This window comes from Eptatretus burgeri, chromosome 10 (assembly GCF_056783735.1).
Source record: "Eptatretus burgeri isolate ZD-2024b chromosome 10, Ebu_testis_v1, whole genome shotgun sequence".
NCBI lineage: Eukaryota > Metazoa > Chordata > Myxini > Myxiniformes > Myxinidae > Eptatretus > Eptatretus burgeri.
The window spans coordinates 20,701,698-20,714,231 of record NC_140970.1 but is presented as its reverse complement, the minus strand read 5'-3'; the positions used below and the strand labels follow the sequence as shown (position 1 = coordinate 20,714,231).

The following is a 12,534-nucleotide window of genomic DNA, read 5'->3' as shown; positions in this document are numbered from 1 at the left end:
CTCAAATGGATTGGACATGTGGTCAGAAGCCAACCAAACACAGATCTACAAGAGGTGTTCAGGATTAATTTCAACTTTCCGAGGCCAAGTAAATGACTACCAAAGAGATGGCTTGACAACATTTGTTAGAATTTGGGGATGCCTCTGTTGATGGCTGAAAAGATGGCAGGCGACAGAGACCGGTGAAGTAAATGGGCTGGAATGCAGATTGCGAGCGGGCGACCATAGCCCTATGCAATTAAATGAAGGAAGTTATGAAGCTGAGTCTGTGGGTCTATCACTTCGCCATCACAGACAGGTCAGTGGTCTGTCTTCTACCGCCTCCTTTCTGGTCTTGCACCCTCTGCTCTTTCTGTGCTTTGTCACCCCCAGGTTTCTGTAGGGCACACTTGGTCCACCAAGAACCCCCATCTGGAACAACTACCTAAATCCAGGATCACTCCTCACCGCCATTCATTTGTTCCTTTTTTTTCCCCACCTGTGGAACCAACTTCCACATTTTCTTAAACCTCATTCTTTCCTACATGTCTTCAAGACAGCTGTTCACCACAATCTCAGATCATCTCCAATCCAAAACAATGATATTTTCTACCCTCGTTAACCCCCCCCCCCCTCCTCTCCTCACCCCATCCCAATCTCTTCTTCCAAATTTCCAGTTTTCCCTCCTCAGTGTTTCCTTCTGTATCCATCTTGTCCACCCTATGCATCCTCTCCAGTCACTCATTCCTCCACACACCCATTGCTTGGCCAAATCTGCCTCGATCTTGGCCTTCAACTCTGATGTTGGTGTTTCCTCCCTCTCTCAACTGTTCCTTTTGGCCTGTTGTGTGTTGATCCATTCAGTGTACTAATGCTAGTTCTTCCACAAGCCTCGACGATGTACGTATAGAAAATATAACAAAAAGCTCCTTAATCGATTGGGATTCCTTGGGACATTATCAGACGTCTTAGAAACTTTAGAAGTGGATTTGAAAGGCAAAGGCCGAGGTGTCACATACTGCCAAGGAAACTGGAAAGATCAGAGGGACTGCTTTCACAAATTGGTGATGATTGTGTCTTCTTTGTACAGAATCAGAATCTCGTAATTGGCCACCTGTTGAAGTGAACAAATGTGGAGGGATAAATTGAGAAAAGGGGTGAAATGGAAGTTGAAGAAAAAAACAGGACAGTGGGGAGGCAATGATGTGACTGGTGCATTCGTTCTTGGGGTTTGTTAGTTTGTTAGAGGCTTGTGTTGACCCACCTCCCCAAAAGGTATATGGTTGAAATTAATTACCAGCTGCTAAAGGACCACTGTTGATCACCTTTGAGAATTTTTATTGTGAGATGATCTTGGTGTTCATCCGATTTTTCACTTATTTATTATTTTATGTTTTTGTTCCTTGCACTTTCTATTTACAGTCTCGTCATTTTGCTGGCATATTTAAAGTAAAATATATTTGTAGTTTTATTGGTGTAATATTGGTATACTGCACTGTACTTTATAAAGTAAATTGCATGATTTGCTTTTGAATACACAATGTTGTGTATATTTGCATTTTTAATATATGAGGACAATTGGGGTTTTCCTTCTCTAGATACAAAGGATAAAATACACAAAGGAAACGTTTGGAATTAGGGGGAGGAGGGGGTATGGTGGGATTAGCAAACAAAATATGTATGAGTTTAAAAGGTTTTTTTTTTTTTAATCCTTTAAAGCTTTTCAAGACACCCATGGGTTCTAACAAGTATTCTTTTCAGAACTTATAATATGAAAGGATTTGTAAACCCTTGCCTTTTTCCTGTTTGCCCACCCATTTCATCAAGGTGCCATTCTTGCTGTGATGCTGGGAGTGTTTCGCATTCCCCTGGAAGATTGCAGTGAATTATACCGCCAGCTTGGCTCGGAAATATTCACCAGGAACTACCTGCTGGGTACGATGCAGATGGGCTGGCGACATGCTTTTTATGACAGCGATGAGTGGGAGGCCATCCTAAGGTTTGTCCTTTTGAATGGCAGAAATCCATACTCACTCAGAATATTTGTGTAAAGATGTATCCAACATAATACAGACTAGTCTTGAGCCACGTTTGCATAGCAAACTATTCCTGTTCTGGAACATCCTAAGTGCTGCCACATCTGACCTAAATTCTGTTTTCCACAAAGAAAACCTGCCTTTCATCAAGGTCAAAAAATTGTCTCTTGAGGGATTCTTTCCCATCTCATCCACTTAAGTGGAAGGTTTTGTTGGAACAAGAATGTCATCACATTACCATTCCTCTGTCATCACACTCCCAGCCCCTCTGTAACACAAACGAAGGTTAGGTGGACCAGCAAAGTCCCCATCTCGGGGCTCTTTCGAGATTGAAGAGTTGCTGGAATTTTGGAAGGAGGATGATATGTAGGCTGAACTGTTGTCTTGTTGAGAGAATTAAAAGGTGCTCAGTCACATTTCATTGTAGCTGTTATTGAAGGGTGTGTGTCATTCTCCAATGCAATGTTGGGATAAAATATGAAAGGTGAAATTGTTACACAAGCAAATGAAAGATGACAATAACAGTGGGATAGTGCGACATCAGGTGAGTAATATGAGATACTCAATGCTGACATTGGGAACAGCCTGCAGTAACTCATCACACTTTCATTAAATTACACCATCATATTATTTGCAGCTCCTGGAAAAGTAGAAATGGGCAATTATACTCACAGCTTGGAACACCTCAGAGTGGTTATGCCCCTTAGAATAGAGTACTTTGCAGTACAACGGTCAGGTCAGGTCAGATCTGGAAGCATGCGCCGGAGCGGCGCGTCGCTGTGTCCACTCTCCGCCGGTACTACAGGGGCCTCCATCTGGCCAACCCCAGGCAGATGCCTGGCCCATCTTCATATCCTTGAGATGCTGATGAACCTGATGCAACTAAGAGGCTCCTGGTCGGCCCATTGGTCTCCTTTATGCACGAGGCTCCCTCGCTGAGAGAAACTGGTGAGCAGGATAAGCATCAGGAAAACGAGCTGCATGTCCATACAGCCGCAGCTGACTCTCACGGACTATGCAGGTAACAAATAAAATCTCATTTGAGTCTCTTTCAGCAACTGCTCATTGGACACAAAGTCTGACTAGCGTTGGGGAAGGATTCTCCAAATAGACCTGGTACCAAAGGAATTATCTCCATCTCAGATCCCTGGTCAGAGTCCAAGTCTCACATCTGCAGAGAAAGACTGGAAGCACCAAGAACCTGAAGATTCGGACTTTCGTCCGACTGCACACGTACCAACAGCACCACACCCCATAATCAAGTGATCCATGACTCCCCAGGCCTGACCAAGACATCCATTGACCTCTGACTCACAGCTCGTGAAGACATGAATATCACTGCCAAGGTAAGTGACCTCAACATCCTCTGTGACCTCAACATCCTCTGTGACCTCAACATCCTCACTACAAATATGTACAGATAAGATAGCAGCTTCCAAGATGTCATCGAAAGCCTGGATCTTGGTTCTGACCCAGGAAACGCATAATCCCAGCAGCTTCAGTTCCTCTTTCAGTACCACGTGGACCCCCAAAAGGATATCCGGAGTCTCCGCAAAGATGACTGCATCATCTGCGAAATCAAGGTCAGAGATCTTGACATACCCAAAGGATGCACCGCAGCTTTATCTCTCCGACATCTTCCCCAGAATCCAGTCCATACAAATGCTGAAAAGTGTGGGGGCCAGTATACACCCCTAACGAACTCCAACAACAACTGGAAATATGTCAGAGATGGAATCACCACATCTCACAGCACTATCAGTACCAGAGTATAGTTCACACATTAGATTGATCAGTTTTGGTGGCACCCCACAAAGACCAAGAATACTCCAGAGGGCATCCCGATTCACTGAATCAAACGTTTTGCAGAGATCAACATCGGCTGCAAGCAGCTCCTGCTGAAACTGTCATTTGCGTTTGGTGAGGACCCGAAGGATACGGAAGGATACAGTCAATCGTTGACCTCTTTGGTGTAAAGTCTGATTGCTCTGGGCACTGGTTCTGAAGCAGATGGTGGCGAACCCTATGAAGAATTATCCGAGAAAAGACCTTGCCCGGCACTGAGAGCAACGTCACCTCTCGGAAGTTGTTGCAGTTCTGGCGATCACCCTTCCCTTTCCAGAGAGGGACAACAAGGCTCCTCTTCCAGTCAGTTGGGATGATGCCTGTATTCCAGGCAGAGGACAAAATTGCATGCAATGACACGAGTACTGCATTTCCACCAGCCATGAGAAGTTCAGCATAGATGCCACAGATCCCAGGAGTTTCACCACATTTCATCCAGTTCACTGCAGCTTGTGATTCCACAAACGAAGGTGGATCATCGTTGATTGGAGGGTGGGCAATAGGGATAGTAACACACTGACATCCAATTCAACAGCTGATGGGTCAGCCTGGTACAGCTGCTCAAAGTAACTGGCGCAGAAAGCCTTCACTTCGGACTCCTCTGTCAAGAGCCCACCACCCTCTGCTCTAACTGCAGTACACCGAGGTATAGGCTTGGAGAAATGCATTGCGCTAATTCCCCTATAAGCAGCACGAGAATCACTTGACCATAGCTGATGCTCTACGCTGTCACAGATTCCTCGCACATAGGCTTCCTTATCCTCACTCAGCGCACGTACAGTTTTATGCCTCAACTCCCTGATCAGCTCAGCTCTGCCATTATGTCTGGCCATGTGACTGACAATGGTATCCAGTGGCCCTTGAAAGACAAAATTCTTCTTCGCCCTCTCGTGAGTGCCAAGACATTCACCGGCAACATCAAGGATGGTGGTCTTGAAGGCACTCCTCAACTCTTCAGGATTTCCCAAAGCACCCAGACCTCCCCCAAATCCCCACTCAGCCTGTTTGCAAACTCCTCAACTACCCTCCCATCCTTGAGCTTGTCAACATCCAGCCTATGCTGATATGATACCATTCTCCTGGATTTAAGTTGCAATTACAGAGTTGCTGCAACAAGCCTGTGGTCCGCATTGAGGAACTGAGCACTCTGGTAGACCCTGCAGTTCTGGATCATCCTCCATCGACCATCAATGAGCACATGGTCAATCTCATTTGCCACACCACCAGCGTTGAAATACGAAGTCCAGCGATGAGCCTATTGGCACTGAAACCATGAACCAGCCACCTAAAGTCCATGACTTCCTGCAAAGTCAAATAACTTAGTGCTACTCTGATTCACAATTCCAGACCCATGGGGACCAACACATGTCTCATAACCATCCCTATCAGTTCCAATTGAAGCATTGAAATCCCGCAAGACGAGAAGAGTATCTTGCCTGGGGCACTGATCATCCACAGACTCGAGCGCGGCATAGAATGTGTCCTTCACAGTGAGATCACTCGCCTCAGTCAGAGCATGTACAGAGACCAGGGAAATGACACCCAAGGAGTGATGAATCCTTAGTCTCATAATACGCTCGTTGACCGGTGTTACCTCAATTATCATGTGAGTCAGCTTATTGGACACAGCTACAGCAACTCCTTGGGCATGGTAACCATCAAAGCGACCAGACCAATAGTAGATCTAACCACTCACCATGATCTCGCCACTATCCGGTCTCCGAACCTCAGAGAGTGCTGCGATACTGATGTTCAAACGCTTGAGCTCATATGATAACAGAGACAGGTGGTCATCCTCTCTTCAAGATAGGACATTCCAAGCACCCACTTGAAGGGACTACCTCAGGTTAAACCAAGGAGACCGCCCTCTGGTGAACAACATCTCAGTTCAAAGGAAGCATTATTAATTCAAGGTAGATTCTTTTTGTATTTGTTTTGTTTCCTGGTTGGTTATTGCATGTCTGATTTTTATTCTCTATTGAAGGAGTGCACCCATCATCTGGTAGAGTTTATCTTTTTCAATGATGGAGTAGGCATGTGTTTACGAAACCTGTGCACATGCTTGAAAAAGCTGAAAGCTCAACCTGGTTCGTGTGCAGATACCATATTCTTCAGCTTGTCTTATTTATTTCGACACTTGCCTGCTTTGACAAATTGTCTGTTCTCACAAATGTCCACATGTTGTATACAATGCATAATTTTGTGGTGGGAAAAGTATGACAACACAATCTATCATGGATGATGCGAATGGGAAAAAATGGCCGCCCATTTCAAACATGTACACAATGATACGTTCATAAGCTGATCAATATAGAGTGAAGTCATAAGCATTTAAAAGGCATACCTTTTATTCTCGAGCATTTTCTGAACTATCAAGACCTTAATAACTGCCATAATACATCGCTAAAGTACCACATCAGCAGATTGCTTAATGGCCAATTTGTACTTCTTCTTCTACTCCTACAAAAACAATGTTAAGCTGTAGCCCTACCTAAACGAATAACTGCTGAAGCCATGACAGTGATTTCAATACGAGGAAGTTACTTTTATCTCTGGGCTTGTGCACGCAACCCAAATTTAAAAATAATAACATAGATGGATTTAATCCAAACCGAAATAACAAAATATATTGTTAGGGTTGTGGGGGTACATGGAAGAATTTCATCGCAAAGATAGATTGTATAATGTTGTTTGGTCCATGGACGTGTAGGAGACATTTCAATATAAATTAAGTTGGGAAACTGTGAGCTTAAGTGTTTTAGGTAGTAGGTTGTAGACAGCAACCACTCAGGGTGGTACTACCATTCTGACTTAGGAGTGTTAAAATGGTGCCCGGAACCATCTCTCACTCTCCGTGTCAGGATTGCTGATCTTACTTTCTATCTCACTCAAACTAAAACTCCCAGCCTCGCTTTAATCTCTCTTGCAAACAAACATCACACACTTTTCTTACTCACTCATTTTCACTCCTCACTTTACATTCTCTCTTTTATTTCTCTTTATTTAAGGCCAGGCCTCAATGAGGGCTATGTAGTCCATGACTGGAGCCTTCAACATTAAAAAAACTTGTCACCACACACGGGGGTGGGTGGTGGGGGTGGGGGTGGTGGTGGTGGTGCTGCTGCTGTGTTAATTACATAGGGATTAAGGCCAATTCCCCCTAGTATGTGATTTCCCCCTGTGACCTCTTCCTACGTTTTTGCATTTGAAAGTCAGCAATAAATGAATTACGTTCTTATAACAACAACAACAACAATAATAACAGAGCCGCATGCCCAAGCGGGCAAGAAGCCCCTCCTGCCCAGCTTCATTTCAGCAAAGTCACGCCCCTGATGCTTTGAATTTGTAAGTGTGATGTGGGGGGGAGGGGCGCATTACCGAAGAGCGGACAGCTGTGGGATGCACACAGTTGGTGGAGGAACGTGGCTGAGAAATAGGGACTCATTTTTAGCTCGCCTGTTCGAAGAACAGAGAGCTATAGCGATACCCCCAGCGTGAGCGTCAGCGTCAGCGTGAAAATGTTAAAGTTTTTGGTGCAAGTTATTTCCTTTCTCATGTTTTTATCTACCACACTATATTTTACTGATTACAATATACAAATACATATATTGCTTTAAAATTATTTGGATCAGACTTCACTGCAATGCTTTATAAAAAAATATTATTAGACTAGTTTTTAAAAACGATAATTGTATAAACAGGTGAGCATTGGGTGGCGTTGACACCAACTCTCTGGTTGCTCTTCTCTCGGCACGACTAAATGGCTGCGCGATTTTCGTGTTCATGCTGGTGAATTTGCACCATGCTGGGCAAGATGCCAGCCATTCCTGTTTGGATGAGTCGCGAAGTTGTACGATTTTGAAAAAGAGAGGAAGAGGAGCGCGCCTATCAACAAACTCAGCATTATCCCATTGTGTGTTCAAGGAGGAAGGTGGACGATCGTTGTGAGCACACCATCTGCAAGAGAAGGACAGTGGGCATATCCATTCATGAGAAGAAGCTGCATTGCAGTTTCTGAGCCCTGTTGTTGAATACCGCCTCACAAATACCTCACGTACATTTTCCTGCCCAGAGAGCGGCTCGGCGCCTTCATCTTCCCATGCAGGACGGCGCAGTTCAACTCCAAAGCTCATAAAAGACTATCTCTGGACATTTTATTTTATTTCATTTTCCCCTTATCTGCATTAAAGTCTGCGTGTAGAGGTGCCTCGACTTTAGGCTTTAATTTACCTCACGTTTTATAGTTACACTTTGAATTATTACCATTGTAACTATGATTGATATTCATTAAACACCTGCATTTATTTAAAGTTGCTTGTGTCTGTGTGTCTGTTGTGGGTTTGAGGTAAACTCCTTGTGATGTGCTTCTGTCGTGTATGTTCATTTGCCACCCATTCCCCTCCTGCGCGCGCCATAATCTCTGCGAATTAAGTGTTCACCTCCAAGGGAAACCGCTCGGCAATCCACGACAATTGGGTCGGGGGAATTAACCTAACCGCCAGGGTCACGACAATATATAACATTAAGCATTTTATAATTTTTAAAACGATATTCGCATCGACATTTCTGCATATGTGGTAATCCACATAGTGAACTGAACCAAAAGCCACCATTGAAGCGGGGAGGGGTAGAATGTACCATAAGCCGAATTTAATCACATAGATGGATTTAATCCATACCAAAAATAACAAAATATGTGAAACATTAAGCATTTTATTACTTTAAAAAATTGAAGAAACAAGAAAAAAAAATTCAAAATAATGTAAAAACATCGAGGGATGAAATCTCAAAAAAACATCCAAACAAGGTGGGAGTGACACCACATTCCTCTTATGGAATACCATCACAATATCTGTTGACATTACACTTTTGTTGTGGAATTGTGATGGATCAAGAAGAAGATTTACAAAGAAGGATGAAGAAGAATAACAATGAAGAATGATCCCACATTATGATGCCACAATGCGAGACCACAATTCTCTTATGGTTTAGTATCATGATATCTTTTCACATTTTACTTTTGTTGTGTGATTGTGACGGAGCAACGCCAAGGTGACCCCTCCCCTCCGTCATGTGTATAAAAGTCTCCAACTATTTCCTCCCTCATCAATCCTCTGAATTGTTGCCTTCATAATCTGCCTACGTGTGCTTTAAACAAATCGTTTTACCAGTTCCACACTGAATTCCCCCCCTTGAGGAAGGTGAAAATCAAGACCCTGTGACCATGTGGAAGATAAGAGCTGCACTAAGACTGTAGTCTCGGGGACTCAGAGCCGTGAGGAACTGCGAGAAGTGATGAGAAGCTGAGCAGCGAGCCAGTGGGCATGCAGCGATGCATAGTCGCAGCGTTATAAAAGACTGAAGGGGTAGGGGAGGTAGAGAGAGTTGTGCCTGTAAGTCCAGGAGCAAGCCAGTCGAGAGCCGGGGAGCTGCATGAGACAGTTCAGATTGTCAGCTCCACCCTATGAGCGCAAATCTGGTCCCATGGAGCAAGTTAAACAATGGAGAGATATGGACAATGAGTCTTTGTAAGCTACACTCTGAGCACTTCGGAAGGAGAAGTCCGTGGTGCGTTGGCCAGTCACCACAAACTCGGACGCACCCAAACCAATCATCTCTCTCAATTATCAAAACCAATCATCAAAACAGCCAGACTTCACCACCCCATGCAATCATCATGTGTGGATTAGGTTTTTCAGTCTTGTGACCTCTATTCCTGTCTTTATTGCTGAGACGCCTGCTGAACCCACTTGTTTGGGTTCACTATATCTTATTGCTGTTCAAAGTTAGAGCAAATAAGCAATGGTAAAAACGAAACTTAATGACAGAGAAAGAAATTGTGGTGCCAATCATTTCAACATTAAATTAATGAAGTTAATTTTCCAAACAAAAGCTGTGTTTTTTCATAACTCAGCCAAGACAGACAGCAGTGTGCTGTTCAATGGGTGTACGTAAACTTCAAGCTGCTAGCTTTATGTGGAGCACTACAGTGGTTTTCAAAAGTTATTTGTATGTATTCAAATCTATCTCTCCTCGAAGGCTGTTGTGTTATCAGTGTGAGACACTGCCATCTGGTTGCCACATCTGCTAAATGTTTCACGGGTGCTACCTTTCTCGACTCCGTTTTATTGAACGTTTACTTTTTCCATGTCACCATTGGCATAAATAGCTTCATTCAAAATCAAAATGCCGAACTCGGTTCAATCACATTTAATTCTCAGAATGAAAGATCGTGTTGTGCATAATGAAATGTAATGCCTGAATTTCTTTTGACACCAGAACATTCGTTCATATTTGTTTTTATAATCGACATTGCAGGCCGATAATTCTGATGTGTGCATTCCGAGGCTGAAATCGTATTTCACAGTCGTATTGTCAGTATACTTACACCTATCTATACTAATAAGTGTGTGTGTGTGTGTGTGTGTGTGTGTGTGTGTGTGTGTGTATGTGTGTGTCCTCCATAACTTCAAAACCATAAAACCTAGTAGCCTGAAACTTTGCATGCACACTAAGAAAACACCAAGGAAGCGTATGACTGAAAATTGGGTGTTTGGGTTAATTAAAAAACCCCTTTTGAAGATAATTAACGGCCTTATTTAATTTTATCCTTTATCAGGCGAACCTTGGACACCGCTTTCTATGGGGTCTTAAGGCATATCCTAGGTAACTTTGCAGGGGTCTGAAGCCCCCATGTTTTTTGCCCTGCTCAACCTTACCTTGACTTGGAACAGGCCGCAACGATTTCTTAACGATGAAGTTTTTCTTTTCATTTTCCTCACTCATATTATCGAATGCCTGTTCATCATAGCTACGGATCGCTGTATACATCGCTTTTGTAAGCACTATAGTTTTCAAATTTGTAGCTTGGAGCGATTTCACGCATTATATGATGCAATTTTCCACGTTCTACTCTCATGGACTGTATTCTATGGACATAATTCAAGTGTATCATCAAAGTATTATTTCAGCTTGGAGAATCGGATATCGTCAATACCTGCGGTGACAGAGGAAGAAATAAGTGTCAATCTGCGTTGAAATCTGAAAATTTTAAGAAATACCGAGTCTTATAACAAAGCCGATAAACCTATTTACTTTAAGCCAGCAAGGCTTTGTTCCCTGCTTCTCCATATATACACAAGAAAATGTGAAATTTCAAACTCATTAAACTTATCTTTTTCTGTTTTCTATGTTTGAAGAATTATATTGAGTGAAAAAAAGATTAGGAATGTGCCAAAATTAACCAGCTTCATTGAGATATATAATTTAATGCATTCACTGCTTGACATTGCACCATGTCCCCCAGAGAGACTGCTTAGTGCTTATCCGATCCATAGCATCCACAAGATCTTTGTCAATATTTTCAGAGGTTTTGTGAGGTGCTCTACAAGGAATCAAACCAAATCTGGTGAAAAACGGACGTTTTAAAATAAAGTTATAACACTTGCATGGATCGCGAACTGATGTACCACGTGACGCTTGCACAGACATGCAGGCAACAGAGCAGATTTTCTGCAATGTTTATTTCACAGGCGATTAAACTTTGCAATAAAGTCATTATTTGAATAAATTCATTTAATTTTTTTAACTGATGCGGGTGTGGTGAAAACTGGCTTTAAAGTTAAAGGGATCCTATATGGTATGCAGCCACAGCCAGGCCAGCCATTCCTTACCAACCATTTGATTAGAATGCTTGCTTGAGTGCTTAAGCCATTTGCCGAGCAGCCCACAGTGTATCGTGATGCAGTTCATGTCCTGATCGGGATGAACAGTTGGTAGTTGCAACAACTACAATGCAGAGGTACATGATTCACAAAGGTTAGATGTTTCTCTTTGTGAGTTTCAAAGCAAAATATATTTGATAACACCCAATTTCCAAGCCGTTTGCCGGATTAACGTGTTTTATAAATTCCAGAGCCAATTTTTTTTTCCAACTGTCACATGACGATTGGCAGCTGTATATAACAGTTAATGTTTATGCACATCTCCCTGAAATGTTGATAATGCAACGCTGTTTTTATCATTTGTTTTTGAAATTTCCCCAACACAAGGGTGAAAGCTACTCAAGGGTTTTGGGTTGTATACAGTACGTACTGTAATCAGTAATCATACTGACTCCAATCTGCCGATTCCTGAAGAATAAGCACTATTACAATTGTGTGTGTGTGTGTGTGTGTGTGTGTGTGTGTATGTGTGTGTGTGTGTGTGTGTGTGTGTGTGTGTGTGTGTGTGTGTGTGTGTGTGTGTGTGTGTGTGTGTGTGTGTGTGTGTGTGTGTGTGTGTGTGTGTGTGTGTTGTTCATAAAGCATAACATTTTCGCTCTGCTAATCTCTCTCTCTCTGTCTCTCTGTCTCTCTGTCTCTCTGTCTCTCTGTCTCTCTGTCTCTCTGTCTCTGTCTCTGTCTCTCTCTCTCTCTCTCTCTCTCTCTCTCTCTCTCTCTCTCTCTCTCTCTCTCTCTCTCTCTCTCTCCTCTCTCTCTCTCGTTTTCAGACATGTCTGGGCAGTGTTTATCTCCAGACATGTCAGTACGGAGTTTGTCTTCAGACATGTCCGGGCGTTATTTTCTCCGAACGGTAGTTTGTTTCCAGACGTTTCCGAGCGGGGTTTATCTCCAAACGTGTCTGGATGGTGTTCATTTCCTGGCAATGTTTGTCTCCAGACATGTCCGGGTAG

At 43.1% G+C, this 12,534-nt stretch overlaps 1 protein-coding gene across 16 annotated transcripts in view; it reads left to right on the top strand.

Moving 5' to 3' along the window:
* LOC147018044 (calcium-independent phospholipase A2-gamma-like) overlaps window positions 1-12,534 on the top strand; it is a 185,113-nt gene that overhangs the window by 72,578 nt on the left and 100,001 nt on the right. For all 16 annotated transcript variants that reach the window (XM_085897339.1, XM_085897340.1, XM_085897338.1 and 13 more), the window contains one exon: window positions 1,807-1,978. In XM_085897339.1, the coding sequence (XP_085753465.1) occupies window positions 1,807-1,978 (172 nt within the window). The remainder of the gene's footprint in view (window positions 1-1,806; window positions 1,979-12,534) is intronic.